The sequence below is a fragment of the Sander vitreus genome, chromosome 16 (genome assembly GCF_031162955.1).
Source record: "Sander vitreus isolate 19-12246 chromosome 16, sanVit1, whole genome shotgun sequence".
Lineage (NCBI taxonomy): Eukaryota > Metazoa > Chordata > Actinopteri > Perciformes > Percidae > Sander > Sander vitreus.
In genome coordinates this window covers 11,321,132-11,339,244 of record NC_135870.1, presented here as the reverse complement: position 1 = coordinate 11,339,244, position 18,113 = coordinate 11,321,132, and the positions used below count along the sequence as shown (strand labels likewise).

The window sequence follows — 18,113 nt, the reverse complement described above, 5'->3', positions numbered from 1 at the left end:
ATATTTTTAGCAAAGAACAGTATTGGGATCAAAATGGAAAAATATCCACCACCAGATTACTTTTGGTTTAAGCCGACTTGATTCCTTGTGTCCCTTTGAGCAGAACATACTGGCATTTTTGAGAGAATGCTGAGAAGAAAATGGCACAAAGAATAATTGATTTTTTTTTTTTTTTTTTTTACAACAATCCATCATTAACTTTTAGTCCACTTCTTTGTGACATCATTTCATCAAATCTAATATCTTGGGAGAAGGAATAATGCGCTAAATAAAAAAAAAGCAGTATTCTAATTTAAAGGATTCTTTTGTGATTAGTCTTTATTTCTGAAAAGCAAATTTGTAGAATCACTTTTGACAAATGTGCAAAGGTTTTGAACAAAGCATATACATATAAAGCAGGAACAACTCCATACTTGAAACTCTCCGATAACGTGATGATTAGCTGTGTGGCATAAAGAAATTATACAACCAAACACGCTGGGACACAGAACATGGCTTCTTTTCAGATTTCTGTTGATGAAAATGTGCCTTTTATTTGTACAAATGTATTTTTATTTCTCTTTTCTCTCTCTCTTCAAAGTGCAATAGCTGATCTTCAATGGGGCATGCCTGTTCACTAGAGGTTGTGTTTTGCCCTGCTGCGTGTTGCTGCTTGAGACTACTGTTTTCTCTATTTGTCTCTCTCCCTCCCTCCCTCTCTATTATATATTATAAATGTATCATTTCCAGATTCTAAATATAAATCTTCGTCAGAGGGAATCACACAAAAACTCACTATTTTGGAACAGGTAAAGAAAAAAAAAAGGAAATAAAAAGAGTCCAAATGATGTTTACAGATTTAATCTTTTGGTTGTATGGGTTTATCATTATTCTGTATGACTGTTGGCAATAAAACCGTGAATGTGTAGAATCTCTGTTGTATCTGCTGTAATAACCGATAACATATTTCAATGTATGGTAGATGCAGCATTTAGCGAGTGTCCTCACAGTTTCCTATAATATTTTAAAGGATTGGTTCATCCACATTATCATATAATAATATATGTTCTCACATAATTTGCATGATATCTTTCCATGCAGATAGTTTTTAAGAATGGGATTTTATTTTTGGGTACTGAGAGCATTGTAAACAATCCATTTCATTAAGTGTCCTTGTTATTCTGGATAATCCATTGAACACACTCATTTTTCATTTTTAAGTCAGTTTTAATAGGTATTTCTTTTGTACAAAAAAAAGTAGTCTCCATCAAACTGATTCATAATGAGATCTTTGGATTATCCACAGTAACAGGGAGGGAAGCTGTTTCTGGAGAGAGAAAAAAAGATGTTGCTGTTGAATATCTGAAAATGTATTTTTTCAATGTTGTGAGCAACACAAACACAAATCTATTAATTGTATTGTTGTGGCTGAAGACATCTTAGAGATGGATATCTCTAAGCCTGGACAAATAAAAATGACATGCATGGTTAGATACTACAACAAATAAGTGAGTAAATAATACATATGTGTTTGTAAATGAGTGAATCAACATTTAAGTTATTTTCTCAAAGGAATCAGGAAGACACTGCACATAACAAGGACAGAACTGCACTCTACTGGAAACATGAGGTTTGTTGTGTAAAAGCTAATATTTTGCATCATAAAAACAGCTGCATGTAGTCAAGTATTACTATTTCACATGCCTCTTCAGTTTACTGACCTCATGCTTCTAAAGATGATTGAGTTGACTGGAATAATCAGACAGACGCTCACAACAACTTAATTTTTGTACTAAAATGAGGGTTGAAAAGATTCTGAACATGCAGCATATTATGAAAATATCTAGTCAGCATTGAGGATAATAACTACCATTATTAACCAGCAGATGGAGCCCTGGTATCACTTAAAACTACGTATATTTATTAAACGACATCACACCAATTCTTTGTACGGTGATAACAGAAGCGGTTTGAACACGATGCTGCTGATATAAAGAAAACAGTAGCAGGTTTTTGCTTTTTATCTCATTTATATTGCAATTTTATAATGCAGTTTTCATTACAGTAACTGCACAGCATACTGTAGTATTACTGAGTAAATACAAAATTACAGACTAGACTGAGAATAATAAATAACTTCCATTGCCATTACACTAATCATTGCCTACAATCATTCTTCATTATTTTTGCAGAACTATAATTGCACTTAATTCATTGCAGGTGATTTTTCACTTCTTTTTTGGTCACATCTGGTTACATCTGTAACCACGGAGGTAAATGTTTTTTTTTCAAGCGTAAGAGCACCATGCATTAGCAAATCGTCATTGTCCTGCGAAAAACCCTGTACCTCCAAAATGTCCAATTTGCATTAGCTAAGAAAAACAGTTTTCAGCTTTGTGACAATGCATTTTCTTCTCTCCCGATAATCCATAATAATGGGTTTTTAGATGGTTTATCTTCTCGACCAATAAAGAGTTCATCCTTCAGTTCAACTGTAAAATGAACAAAGTTGGAGATACTGGTTCTCACTGGGCAGTGATGAAATATGACCTGTACTTCAAAAGAGATGGTATTGATTGTGTCATTGAACATATTGGCCTCATACATTAATCAGTCTAATTCCAAATGAGGACATTTTTAATATGCTTCCCAATTATGGATGGATATATCAATATCACACAGGAGAAACCACTTCCTTGCAGTCTAAGAAATCCATCATTCTGAATCAATCACAACTCAAATTCCTTTTCGTCACCAATTCTGACCACTCCACGAGCCCATGAGCTTACACATTAGGACCACCCTCACTGTCCTACTGTACACATCTTGCTCCCATTGTTCAGTCTCCTCTGTCACTCTCAATGACGGCCTGAGCAGCCCCTCCCGCCACCACTGAGACCTCACCACGGGCCGTGTCCGTCTCCTGCCCCTTTTCCAGCTCCGCCTGTCTGGAGCTCTGCTGGTTCTGGTTGGGGTTGTTCTGGCTGCTCCACGACTTGCTTCTGCTGCGGCTGGGCTCCAGAGACTGCCTGTTCCCACTGCCATTCACAGAAGCCTTCCCTCTGAAGCAAACGCCACACACCAGACCTAGGAAGGCCCGTCTCATCTCGCGGCTGGCCAGAGTGTAAATGACCGGGTTCATGGCTGAGTTGAGCACAGCCAGGCCAATGAACCAGTCAGCCTCGTAGAGGATAGGGCAGTGCTGCTCACATGCCACATCCACCAGGAGCAGGATAAAGATTGGTGTCCAGCAGGCGATGAAGACCCCAACTACAATGATGACAGTACGCAGCAGGGACATCGCATGCTCAGAGTTTCTGTGCTTGCTTACCTTTCGGCTGCTGGACTTAACCAGGATGTATATGCGGGCATAAAGGATTGACATGGCTAAGAGCAAAACCATGAAAACTGTGATACAGAAAGCTACATATTTCTTAGTGTAGAGAGGGAGGACTGTGGAGCAATCAGGGAGGTTGTCCAGGCAGTTCCAGCCAAGAATAGGCAAAGCTCCAAGAGATATAGCAATCAGCCAGCAGGTCCCTATGAGCAGAAACACTCTGTAGTTCTTGTTGGCATCATAAGGCCTCATTTTGATCATAGTCAGGTGTCGCTCGATAGCAATAGCCAGGAGACTGAAAATGGAGGCGCCAAGTGCTACAAACATGCTTCCCTCTCTGACAAACCAGAGAGCAGGTGAGAGCTGCAGGGTCTTCTCTCCTGACAGGAGCAGGTTGACCAGGTAAGCGACTCCGGCCAGCATGTCGCACAGCGCCAGGTTGCCGATGAAGAAGTACATGCGGTTGTGGAACCTTTGGTTTCTCCATATGGCCACCAGCACGGTGAGGTTCTCCAGGACGATGAAGCTGCATATGATAAGGAACACAATGGTTTTGGTGTCCACTGTGCCAGGGCTTGTGCCAAAGCTGGGCCGGTGGTCCAGCTTGCCTGTGTAGTTGTAGTGGAGGTTTATCTGAGGGTTGATCATCTTCAAAGCACCGGCTGCTGACACTGGATGTCAGACGTGAGCAAGGAGTCCAGTGTCAGCAGATCCACGTGTTCAACTGCAGTGGAAGATGTGAGGAACGTCAGTATTATTACAGAAAGCAGCCAATTTATAGTTCAAAACATTGTATTTATGCAGCAATACAGCAATTACTGGTTTTATCTGATGTATTTTAACTGAATAATCTAGTTTTCTTTATTCCTTTGGTAACAAATGGTCTTTAATAGCAAATACCTGCAGAAAACGTTTAAAAACATACAGTCTCTACACCCTAAAATACACCAAGTGCTGTTTGTTTGTTTACATAGGAATCTTGGACCATTGCCCAAACTACCAGGGGCTCATTAAAAAAATGCAAATACATTTTTACTTAGAGGCTTTTTAGACATTAAATCAGCTATATTTGTAATCACAATCATGTACTATAGACCTAATCGATTTCACATCACAGTAAATTAGCCTAGATGTAGCTTAATTAGCTTGTTTGTGCCGATTCAAGCAGTTTAGTTTTCCCAAATGACAGCCTTAACACAACTTACCCGGGGATATTCGCAGTCAGGGTTTAGTTGAAAGTGAAACGCAAACTGAAAGACATACATTTCATTCTCAGATTCCCAGATATAATGTCGAACTTTAACTCGTACTCACTCGGCTCAGTGGAAGAGAGCAGCTCCTCATCTTTTACTGATCTCTAAAGTCTAAACGCTGGAGTTGTCGACGGTTGGCTGGAAGTCACACCCCCACCTCCTCCTCCATCACTCCGTGCAGGGAGAGCAGGGACGGAGCTGGAGGTTAGTCCAATTCATGAAGCAAATCAAAGCCAGCCAGGAGGTATGTGGAAACTCTTAATGTTTTAAGAGATGTTGCAATAATATTGTCCCAGACATGTTACAAAATGATATTATAATTTTATAATTTAATAGCTAGCTAACTAGCTTAAATTAATTCAAGCTAACGTTAGCTAGCTATCTCAAATTACTTTAGCCCACTAGTTATCTGGCTAGATAGATAACATTAGATGGAAAGATATATAGAATGGATAGAAAGAATAAATTAACAGATACAGTAATTACAGTACTTTATTGATAAACGTATTTCTAATTGAAAAACAAATGAGGTTGGAAAGAAACAAAATACAAAAAAATTCCATAAAAAATATAAATAAATAAAAACAAACTTAAAGGTGCAATATGTAATACTGACAGCTAGTGTTTAAAATAGTAACTGCAGTACAAATTTAAATACTGGAGAGAGTCGTCTCCCCCCGCTCCCTTCTCCCCAGACTCGAAGTTCACGTTGGTTGCCAGGCTGAGACCGGAGCATCCACAACAATGTTGTCTCACATCACCCGACATTCACAGCACAGCGGAGTAGCTAACGTTAGATGCTGGCTATATTGACATAAATGCTCGTGCTCACGCGGAGCTCTGTACCCAACTGACAGGCACACCTCTTTGGCTTAGAATTACAGTAGGAACCGCTAAAAACACAACAACCTTGCCGTTCTCTCCACCCGACTGAACACACTTTATTGGCTTAGAATTACTGCAACAATCGCTAAACACACTGCAAACTCATAGTCATATCTTCCCGATTTACAGCCCCCCTCTCTTGGCTTAAAATAGCTCACCGTTGTCGGCTACGGCCGCTGAATAGGCAACACGTTGTAAACAGCCGTGGCCCGCTTGCCTGGTCCTCTGGTAACGTTAGCTAGCAGTTAGCAGGGTTAGCATGGCGGCGTTAGCCAGGATCAGTTGGGATCACTTTACTGGCTGTGTCTCAATTGTTTTTGTGAGTAACCAACTCAGGTACTCTAGCTATATAATTCAATGTGAGTACATAAATGTTGAAATGACATAAAATGCCCGTCCCTTGTAGCCGTGATAAATTAGCCTGAAGCTAATGCTACCTGTTCAACTTTGCGTCCTTTTGGGCTCTAAGCTGTCTCCATTTTTCAAATACATCTCCAATATTTACCAGGGGTTTGTTACGTCTCTGGTCACGCAACTGTTAGAAACATGCCAATTTTTTTATGTTGGGTAGAATCTATCTCTGTTGATCCTGTTCGTTTGTTTGCTGCTTTCATGGCTCTACTGACGTTACAGCTGTAGCACGCTGGGTTTACGTTTTTACAGGTATATCTGGCAACCCGGCCTGGCTGTCAGACTGGGTAGTTGCTAACAACACACAGGCCAAAACACAAACAGAAATTCTGTCACAGAACAAAAATTTCAAAAGGAGAAAATACTGGCATTAGCATTGTTGTCAGAAAATATAGTATTTCAATTTAGCTTAGTTTCCTTAATATCTGATGACGCATTGGGGTCATGTTTGGATTTATTACAGTAAATACAGTATATTACATATTGGACCTTTAAATATAAAATAAAAACAGAATAGAGACTTACTGAAGACTAACTAAAACTAGGAACATACCCTTTAATAACTAAGTGCACAGTAATATTATGTACAAAGCTCAGGTACATTTCAATAATGCAACAAAAGCCTTGTCTCTAGATTTTGTTACACATCATAAACATAGCTAACCTTAACAAAAGCCTATACTTCGTACAGTAGTAGCTGATTTTCCCTGCTATGTTAAAAAGAAAAAGAACAGCAATGCTGTTAGAGTTTAAGTTAAGATGACTGCATCCCATCCTTTGTTCTGGTCCTTCTGTCATGATCTCATATCCAGGAAGGATGGGCAGGGCTGGCAGCAAGGAGAGGGACTCAGAGAGTCTGGGAGGCAGAAAGACAGATGATGACTCTTTGAAATAGATGTGATGGAGTGGAATCTACACTGCACAGATTTTAGGACTTCCCAGACTAACCTAAACATAAAATGACCAAAAGGTGACTAAAACAATAAACTTGATTTTCAAACAAAATCAAGAAATTGCACCAAGATTAATTGAGTCATGAGCATTGTGCACTGGGTTTGTGAATATGACTCAAATGCTAAGAATCTTATTGCTTTACTTGGTGCCACACATTTAGCTGCTTGCAGTTTCCCCTAAACTAAGCACATATTGTACTGTCTCACAGACCAAATCATTAAATAGCAGATCTCTTCCAGTGTCTGTGGTTATTAACCCAGAGGAATGTTTGTGTGGTTGAATAAACAGCTGTGGTCTGGCATTAGTCCATTAGCATTGTTACAGTCACAATTCTCAGTCATTTCCTGCAGGTCACACTGTGCCAGCAGCAATGGGAAAATCTCAGGGAAAAAGCCAAATAGTTACTCTGGACCCGCAGCAAATCTGGTACCAATCACAGAGTGGGTCTACGTAAAGGCAGCTGGATTAACAGACCGGGAACATGGTTGGAAAAACCTTGGTTTTTTCAGCAAACTACAGTGATGTGGGGCTTGCATCTGCATTTACATAAACTTTGAGCTAAATATGAAACCATCAGCAAGTACAAACCCATAATATGTGGTTAGAGTGAGTCTATGTCTATATGTATTCATAGACTACTGAAGAAGAGCATGGGTGGAGGGTTTTCCCTTTTGCAGGACCACCCTCACTACTTTATAAGCAACCACTTCTTTGGTTTAAGTGAAGCTGAATTTTCCTGTCATCTTTGTCAGCAGGACAGTAATTAAAGCTGTCTATACTGTAGCTGCCATTAGGAGCTGAACGTCTCCCCTAAATCATCAATACACCATATGTGTGATTTCCTGCTATTATGATGCTGTATTATTTAAGTATAAACCTACAAGCCGAAACCCCTCATTTGAAAGTAGGCTGTTGTACGATAAAGCCTTCCTTCCCTCAGAGTAGTTGGCCTCACAGCTGGTAAAACCATTCCTCAGGGAAAGTTTCCACTGTTCAGCTACAGCCTGCCCTGGACCTTACAGTATACAGTTTATGTGTGACATTGTCAGTGGTTGGAAGAAGTATTCATATCTTAGTTTGCAAAGTAACCAAAATGTACAGCTATCAAGTAAATGCAGTAAAAAGTACAATATTTGCCTCAAATACTTAATTAAAGTACAAGTACCTGAACTTAAGTAACTTTACTTATGAGATATTTGACATAGAAATATATCTTTGTACTTGCTGTCTGTAGATATAGTCATAAATATAAAGCATTTAACGAACTTCCCTTGAATCAGGAGATGAGCATATCCATTTATTATTTATTATAAAGCAGTGAGCACTTGCAAATGCCTACATGTATACAGTATTCTGAGAACATTCATAATTGATTACTATGCAGTGTATGTGACTGGTAGTATAATAGCCTCTCATTTAAAGAAGTGATCTAATGGTTAAATGAGAATGGCCGGATGGAATAAAGATGAGGACCCTGTGCTTTAGTACTATAAGCACATTACAAAATCTATTTGGCCGGCATCACTGTAGCCATTACTTTGCCAGGGTTTGCCTTGTTCAAGCTCTCAACCCTTCATTAGAGTGCAAGAGCTGGGGTCAAAGCCGTGGGCAGTGGGCACATCCATGTGCAATTACATGAAAACCCTGCCTTTAATTTCATCCTCGCCATTTTGAGGCAAAAACACACCCCATGAGTCTGGGCTACAAATCTGAGGCGGACAGTCCCCTCCTGCCCTGTGGCTTTGTGGTGGCAGTATTTCTAGGCACAGCGGTCTCTTGCATGCAACTTAACAGAAAAAGGCCTCGGAGACATTACTGAGGCATAATTTCAGCTGTGGCACAGTTTAGTCTACGATCTGCCAATTTAAGAAGGCCACACAAACAGAAATAGGTCTTTAGTTCTGTCACTTCCTTTTGCTGCAGGGATATTTAGCACTCTTACCTCTAGTTCTTTCACCATTAAGTGCATAGCTTTAAATTTTCCATTTCATTTGTTTCCAGTCGAGAGATTAACCGGATGATTTTATTTCAGTTCTGCCAATGGGGCTGACTTCAATAATACTACATTGGCTCCTCAACAGACTATCTAGTGTCAAACTGGCTGACATTACCGTACGAGCATCAATTTAATGGACTGAAATCACTTAACACTGGACCTGGAAAAAACCCAGAAGCCACAGTGTTTCTGTAGTAGACTCATTTTGAAGCTTCCGTGATAATTGCATGGTTCCCAGCCAAGGTGACTGCCTGCTCTGCTGCATGTTAGCACACATAATATTTCCTTACCTCCACATACATGGCAACTAAATATCAGAAATATAGTTTAATATAGTACCATCAAAACCAACAACATTTAAGCTTGCCATGTGTTGCTTTTTACTGTGATAGCATCTTGAAATGAGTGTTTATTCTGGTACTGTCTTAAGGCACCCTATAAATGTTCATAAAGTAACTTTATTAATGCCAAATAATTAGTTATTTATGCGATAAGCTCAGTTAAGCCTTTTAAAAAAACTAATTTGGGGTTTCTGGGTTGTTGGCATGAGATTTTCCTTTCTGTTTTGTAATAATGCACCTACAGGGTAGTGGGCTATCTCATTGAATACTGTCTGATGATGAGGACGCTTTCTGAGTATGTTGTGCCGCTGTCAGCTTTCTTGGGAACTAATGGGTACATCTTACAGTTGTACTTAGACCAAAAGTAAAATTTGATATATTTTATAATTATATATATTTTGAGACTTTTCTCAGCAGTGCTACCAGTTGTAAACACAGTTCCTGGTATTTATTCTGAGACTGTCTTGAGCTTATGTTGAGACTTTTGTTGGCCCTGATAAGTTGTCAGTCAGACTAATACAACACAAATGCATTAGGTTGCAAGCAAAACCGTTTCCTTTTTGTTGAGTGCAATTGCATTGGTTAATGTGAGAGTACAGTAATAGTCCATTTACCATGCGGTCTGGCTTTTCTCTCTCATGCCCATTAGGCCTATAGTACTCAGTCCTTGTTGTATTGATGTACAGTCCAGCAGTCATTGGTCATTGCCTGACCTACTGCTGAATGGATGGCTATTAGGTCGTCGTTAACTAGAGAGGAGTCTGGAGTCTGCAGCAGAGGGCAAAGTTCATACTGACTCCAAATATCACATCTTACATGAATTATATTCATTGATCTTTCATTCAGTTGCTTTTCCCCACAACTCATCTTGTCTTTTGCCTTATTACTTTAATTAAACCAAACATAATCCAATATATAATACACATAAATAAATAAATGAGAATCATTTGAAAGTACTGTAAAGGGAAATTCCGAAACCTCCGTTTCGGTTAAATGTTCATAGTTTTGGCAATAATTCAAGCGGCTCCACTTTAGTTTCATCATCTAAATTTGTGGCAGTAGGTGGCAAACCTACACCTGCACTCCTCTGCAGTCTTTGCTGATGCATAAAAAACTCTTGTTATTTAACCCACTAAAACGCTCTGTAGGTGTCATGACCATACTGTAACCACAGGACAAACTATATGTTTCAACTAGCTTCAGTTAACATACGCAAATATTAAAACTAAGATAAAGGGTGGAAGTTTAAACAATTAAACCTTTTTTGTCTAACAAAAGCTTTTAAATCATTAACTAGTCATGAAACCAACCAAAACCAATATCTCAAGAGTTCAGCTCTTACTTTGCAGGTGAGCAAACACTGGGGAGCTAAGCTACATAGAATAGTTTAGTAATTTAATAGTAATTTTCTTAGTGCTATAACCATAAGAGCATATTCATACAATTCATTCAACCATAAATGTATAAAATATTGCTTATCTGCACAAGTCAGACAACATTAGTCTTATATAATAAGATTATCTAAAGTAGATGTTCTGTTAGATCAATGTCTGTTTCTTCACTAATGCCCACTGGACACTCAGGTGTTGCAAAAGCATGGCAGGTGTTGTTGAACGACATTATGCAATATTTTCATTTTTCTATGCCTGCAGAATAAACTCAGAATAACACATATTTTTCTTAATTCAGATCAATCATATTTTTAGTATGATTTAGGCTGACTTCTCAAGAGAGTTAAAGATTCTATGTCATCTGTTTGCTTACTGTTTGCTTTCTTCCAGTTGAATCAATAATAATTGCTCTTCAGCTAGCTAGGAAATGACTACAGTAAGATGCATAGTAAGTGTACAGGAAACCATTATAGCTGGTCTGATTACTAAATGTAGGTGTGCATTAGGCTAAACTCCTACAGGTGATGAATGCACATGCCAGATGCAGGCTTGCCAGTATGTGTACCTCACATATCTACAGATGTTAAAGTTGAACATTGATTAGTTGGCTCTGTTGTTGCTGCTGACATATAAAATAGCCTTTACAAACAAGAGAGAAACACTAAGGTCATGTGGTTTGGTTTCTCTAGCCACATTTGCTGCAGCTGATGCAGGCTGTTTCTCTAAATAACTAACTGAAGACGTGACCATACTGACTACAAGACATTGGTTACATATGGCGAGAACAGCTTTGTAAAATAATTTGTGGTATTTGTAACTAATTGACTCTAAAAGTAAGAGAGAACAATGTGCTAATCCACATAACAACACCATTTCTTTTGTTTATCTCTTCAAACTCTGATTATCAAATGTTTTTAAACACATTATAAATACTTTATTTATGGAGTTTTACACATCACACAGCTTTTAGTGAAAAAACGGATGAGTAAACAAATAAAAACAGTTTAGGGCTATGATTTAGTGATTGAGAAAAGTAAGTCCAGCTTGTATGAACTTAAATAATGTTAAACAAATATTTAAAGTGGCTATGTTTAACTTTCAGTTTGTGTTGATTCTAGCGGCCGCTTTGGACAAAAGCGGTAGTGTTTTTACCACACCTGCTGTCCTAAAGGTCTTTTCTTTATGGTGCTGTATTACAATTACAATAAGAGAATACGTTACAGATGCTTCGTTGCATTTCAAATGTTGCATTCAAACTTAGCCTACTTTGGATGTATCATGAGCTAAACCGGGTATCACTGTCACTGTGTCACAAGCCAAAGCATTAAGAGTTTGTTGTAGCAACCAACGTAATAATAATAATAACTTAGATTTATATAGCGCTTTTTATGAAACCCAAGGACACTTCACACAAGTACAGGGGGACAAAAAGAAAATAGGCCAACACAAACATGGACTGAAAGTAAAAAAACATCTGCGCTAAATGGAAGGGGGACGTAATTTAATCTAAGCTACTGGCATACAACCTCATCGCGCAATCTAAAGTTATTTTATGAATGAAATAGACATATTACATACCTGACGGACAATTTGGGGACGTTTTTGAATCATTTACAATCCCATAATTGTCTTCATCTGTTGAAAGCCCGACCGAGTGTGACTCTGATTTCGCCCGTCGTCTGTCACTTTCCCTTTTAGCTTTTAGTTGTCCTTCATTTAATTTCCTTTTTTTCTGTGATGGTCCTGCCCCAGTATCAGCCGTAACTACAGCAGATAACTTCTAAAATAAAATTGAAATACAATTAGGCCTATACAAAGAAATCTCCTGCTACCCTTTACCTGGCTGCATACAATAACACAGGCTTTTCTGGTGTTACACCGAAAACTGTGACCCGTCAGAATGTGTGCTCAGTAGCGCCGTCTACCTGCCGTAAATCATTTTGTGACCCGGGCAGAGACATTAATAAAAACTATAGAAAAATAGCTTTCTTTTCACTGTAAGTCTCGTTTCCTGTTAGAGGTCATTTATGAGCATCAGATGGAACATTACACAGTTTCAGAAACGTGTAAAAGTTACATACCTGTATAGTCACTTTAAATCACCGCACACTCTTTTACCTGACAATCAAGTGTTTCCCTGAGGTCCTCAGCTGCACTTTAGTGGTTTGTGAGTATGTATTGTTTCCAGCAAGAGGTGCACACAAGGAGGATCAAAATGTCCAATTGTATTATTTGAAAATCCAGTTTTAGCCATGCGATAACATTTGGCCTAGATCCCTGAAGGGAAACAATACCTCACACAGAATTGTCAGTTATTGTGGCTCCATCACATCATTGTTAAAAATAGATAAGAATAAACCAGAAAAGCAGAATCAGTCCTCCTAGAGACATTCACTTTATTGTGATGTTTCCTTGTAGATGTATTGTATCATATGTGCTGAGGGCTGTGTCACGATTTAGACACTTGACCTTAGGACTTGACCTTACAGGTGAAAATGCTTTGTATAGTAAAACCTTCCAGCCGTGTATCCCTTTTCCCAAATTGTATACATATTTCATTGAGACCATATGACTCTGGGCGTCTCAGAGCGCACACACACACACACACACACACACACACACACACACACACACACACACACACACACACACACACACACATACATACACTCACATACATACACTCACACACTTTACTACAGTCAGCCAATGACGACTATAGAATTGTCTCGGAGTCAGAGTGATCGACTGGTGCATACAAACAAAAGACTGAGAGGTGGCGCCTGGGTAGCTCACCTGGTAGCGCGTGCCCATATACAGCGGCTCAGTCCTCGCTGCAGCGGCCGCGGGTTCAGTTCTGACCTGCTGACCTGCAAGAGTGTATTTCATAAATTCCTGCCGACAGATGTTATTTCAGCCGATTCACTTTCCTACCAATGTTTTTAACATGTGGTAAATATGTGAAAACTGACTTAAAGCTTGTTAAAAAGTTACTATCTGCCCTTGTATTGTCTGCCTAATACAACAGTATTGAATACTCTACAGAAACAAACCCTAGGAATAGCCATTAACTTCTCTAAAAAAAAAACACTGTACACTACCTCATTTGAGGTGCATTTATGTATTTATTTTTGTTTTCAAAAAAGAAGTGAGTGAGGTGTGTCTGAGCCCTGTGTCCTTAAGGCATTTGTGACATCTTTTTATATAACCACACAATATAATTCTATACAAATAAATTCTTCAAATAATGATAACGCTGTGATGATGTCTTCGGTCAGCATTGAAAGATTTGGAGCGCTCAATAAATTTAGAGCCACTAACGTGGATATCAGTAAGCTTTGTAATTATGTCATACATATTGTTCCTTGTATTTGAGGTCTTGTCGCAGACAAACTGTTGCTTTTCCAAGGTCCTTTGTTTTGTAGGTGTTTCCTCGTCAGCACCTCCGAAACCCCGCAGAGAACATCAGACCGTGTTACCGCCAACATTCCCTCTGGTCTAACTTGTAGCTGCATTGTTGCACAGCTTCCTCAGAGGATATCCTATTAGAAAATCTTTGTGTGTGCAAGTATAACGGCCACGGAGGCTGTGTGTACCAACATGGACCTTAGAGGATCATCAGAGTGGTGAGCAGAGAGAGGACCCAAGACAGGACTGCGGGTTAATGGGTCAGGAAGTCACACCTCAGGAGGGTTGGGGTTCAGGAAGTCATGTACCTACACACGCACGCACACACACACACAGGCACAAACACACGCACGCACGCACGCACGCACGCACGCACGCACTTTGTCTTGTGGGTGTAGATTTTTCACAGTTAAGTGTCTCGTACGTGACTCACACTCAGGTTAACAAGAAGTTAAACCCCACTACGTCATAGTTTTAAACATTAACTGTGTACAACGGTCACATGATGAGGTTTAGAAGAAGATTGTGGTTTGGGTTCAAACATGACCTAGCACCGTTTGTTCCGTAAAGTAAAAAAAAACAACTTGCCATTTACTTACTTAAAAGGACACAAACTCCAGTCTCCTGGGTGACAGTCCTGTGTTTGTTTAGCACATCCACAACCCCAACCTGCCTCCTCCTTATGCAGAATTTCAAATCACAGGTGTAACTAATAAAAATAATAATAATAATAATAATAATAATAATAATACAGTTCCAGGGGTTTACAATAATCAGTATATTTCTGGTTATGGTAACTTAATTCTAAAACCTTTATTAATCAATTGCACTAGATTCCATTTTATTAACCTTATTGTATTAAAGGTAACTTGTGGTGTTTTTGATCTCTAGTAGCGCTTTTAAGCAGTTTATTTAGTCCCCATTAGGTTTGTCTAGTGCAAGAGGATACCTGATCTACAGGTGGCGGTAACACACCAAATAACACAGTAATGCTCCAACAAAGGCATTAAAGAAGAAGACTGCAAGCTACTAAACATGGATGCAAACGGGAGGATTTAAAATGTAAAATAAAAAATTGGCTTTGCAAATGAGGAAGGAAATACGTTCAACACGGTTGTTAGACTCTAAGTATACACACAGTGCATTTGGGTAAGTAACATGAATGTCAACACAACTTTTGTTTGTTTAGAAAAAAACTCCACAAGGTGCCATTAATCTAATTTAGGCTAACCTCAACAATTTACAATTAACTTTATATACACATATTTTCAATCCTGTGTTGGCATTTGACAGTTTTATACGTAGCCAAAGAGAAACAATAGAGGCATAAGTGTCCTTAAAGTTAACATGAGAGAATTAAGTCAACCTTTTCCAAAATATCTTCTGAGCATCACACACCTGAACTACAAATAATCAGTGCTTTTAAATTTGTCAATACGATTTCCTGTCTGTTTTTTATAAAGCAGTTACAGGACTATTGTGTTAGTTCATACAAGGTTAAGTGATGGAACACTAAAACCAAATTGCATACAAGTAATTTCAAATATGGTTTCAAATCCATTCAAAGCAACACTTTTTTAACAGTGGCTGACAGCCTAACAAGTCAATCACAGAATTAAATTCTACTGCGACGTTTAATTCATTTAAAAAAATACTAGAACTTTCCTTTAAGCTATTGCTTCCTGTGGCATTACATGGGTCACTGCCCACTGCATTACTGTAGGTGCACACATTTATCACAGCAACCATTCATCACACCAATAAATCCTGCACAAAGAAATAACTGAAACCATCAGGAGGCAGCTGCTGCAGACCATCTCTGCCCCACATAAAGGGATGTGGTTTGTGCTGTGTCTTAAAAAAAAACTTCCACCACAGTCTCTTTCTTTCATTTCTTCAATTTATCTTTCTATTATTTCACCAGAATTTTAAAATAAGAAAGCAACACATCTTCCACCTCAAAACATATTTTTGTGACTTATTTTGATTCTTGTGAATTATTAATTTAAAATGACTTCCAAGCCCAATGTATTTCACTGTGAGGGTCTTACCATAAGTCAAATTCATTCTTATCATTCTGTCAGAGTCAAACTTAAGTCTTTGGCGCCCTCCAGAGGGATGAAGCTATATCAGGATGGAAGGGATGTTTCAAACAGTCAGTGAGATTGTATTACTTTAATGAGCCACTGGCTGGAAAATCTTTTAAAATGGTGAAAAAGTCAGCAGCAGTAGTTTTTCATGTGCTTTTAATCTTATATTCAGATATGTATTTGTGTCACTTCAACATCAATCTAAGGCATTTAAACTATAAAACGTCACACTGTATATTCAGATGAAACATATAATGTTAGATGTAAACAGGGTCAGTTACAGTACCACTTATCTCCACTAGAGGTCTGGGCAAAGAAACAGACGAGGACTGTGTGAAGCACAGCCAATGAAATTAACACTTTAAATCACGAAAACGAGTTAACTGTTGTAACCAAATGCTGGGGCAAAAAAGCTCTTCAACTTGCTTCATGGTATTCACGCACTTAGAAGACAAATACACTCTTAGTCAATAATAAAAATGCACCACTGTGAATGATCTGACTATAAAGGTTTGATCGATACAGCGATAAAACATCAAAGCCACAAGGTCATTGTGATCAGACAGGACTAAATGAGTCTCAGCAGCGTGAGCATCAGTATTCAGTTATGTATTGATCCAATAAACCTCTTTAAACCACATTACTGTATCATTGAAATATAATGTATTTGATGCATTATTTACCCTGGTTCCAATATCCTTCAACTTGATCGTGTAATAATAATAATAATAATAATAATAAAATAATTTGTTGCAGTAATCAGCCGTACATAGCTCACATACAATATATTGTTGGCGTAATAATATGCAATTTATCAATATTCCCCAATATTACAGTAAATAATACCTACCTATTAGCCTCCAGCTGAGGAGCCGGCGCCTTCTGTGGTCTTATTTGTGTGGGTGTGAACAATATACAGCATAGTGGCAGGTAGTGTACCCAGTTTAACAAGGCTTATACACTTGAAGCTAATTTTACTCACCCTTTTATTGTAACATGGACATTTCATTTCTTGTGTAACTTAGGAAGCCAATAAGATCCCACCAGTGACATGTTGTTAAGAAACTAAATATGTTTATTTAATTTGCAAATATTAGTCCTTCATCAACACAGGAATAACCAGGCTACCAAGGTGCTCAGTGACTTGCTGGTACCTTTTTAGGGTTTCTGGCATCTATGATGAGCTATAAGGTGCCCTTTTTTGTAAATCCTCCTTTGGACAGACACCTTTGTCTGTTCAGGAGATCAACATGTGGAACCTATTTATAAGGAAGGATCATTCATGTAGTCATGAATGAATGTAGTACTGAGATTTATCGTAATTTGATTGAATGTATGTATGTATGTGTTTTGTACTATTTTGGGTTATGTATTTTAAGGACCCATCAGGGGATACACATGCTGTGGTGTGTGGCATTGGTCCAAGCTACATATATATAATTTTCCATATAACATTGAATGAATAAATATGTATTAGTGACTCTCAGATTGATGTGAGCCACGGCAGGAAATAAATGATTACCTACCAGTTAATTTACCACTAAATCATTTTGGAGAAGAAGTAGTTTTATGCAAAATGCAAAAGTTTAAGAAAAAATCTACACACCAAAAAAATCACTGTGTTAAATTTGACCCAGTTTGGCTTTAATATAGTACCAACTCTATACTCGGTTAACTTTACTCATTATGGGGAGAAAACCATTTGGTCAACTATCAGAACCAAGACAGTGTTTTTTTGACCCAGTGTGTATTTACCCAAACTAAAATATGGAATAGTTGCAAACTGTTATAATCTGTTAAAATATATAATGTTACTTAGCAGGATCCTCACTGACTCCACAGCACTGTGGAGTTAGTTCTGGCCCCTCCACACATACATTATAGGAGATGTTGGCATTTCTTTAAACCAATCACAATTGTCTTGGGTGGCGCTAAATCCGGACGCAGCGAACGGGCCTCTGCAAAAAATATTAACACACCACAGAAAATATTAAATGAGTTAAAGTTAACTGCATGTGAGCCACGGGCCGGATCAGCCTTTATCCTGAAAATGTACTTCAGTTGATCC

The 18,113-nt window shown here is 38.4% G+C and overlaps 1 protein-coding gene across 2 annotated transcripts; it reads right to left on the bottom strand.

The window, feature by feature from the left end:
- Nucleotides 1-18: 18 nt before the first annotated feature.
- Nucleotides 19-4,755, bottom strand: s1pr3b (sphingosine-1-phosphate receptor 3b). Of its 2 annotated transcripts, none has more exons than XM_078271943.1 (2): nt 4,631-4,755; nt 19-4,040 (listed from the first exon to the last, which is right to left on the bottom strand). In XM_078271943.1, exon 2 carries the CDS (start codon nt 3,962-3,964, stop codon nt 2,819-2,821), a length of 1,146 nt encoding a protein of 381 aa, XP_078128069.1. In that variant the 5' UTR covers nt 3,965-4,040; nt 4,631-4,755; the 3' UTR covers nt 19-2,818. The 2 variants fall into 2 exon arrangements, with proteins under 2 accessions (XP_078128069.1, XP_078128068.1); XM_078271942.1 differs by having other exon boundaries at nt 4,522-4,754.
- Between the last annotated feature and the right edge of the window lie 13,358 nt (nt 4,756-18,113).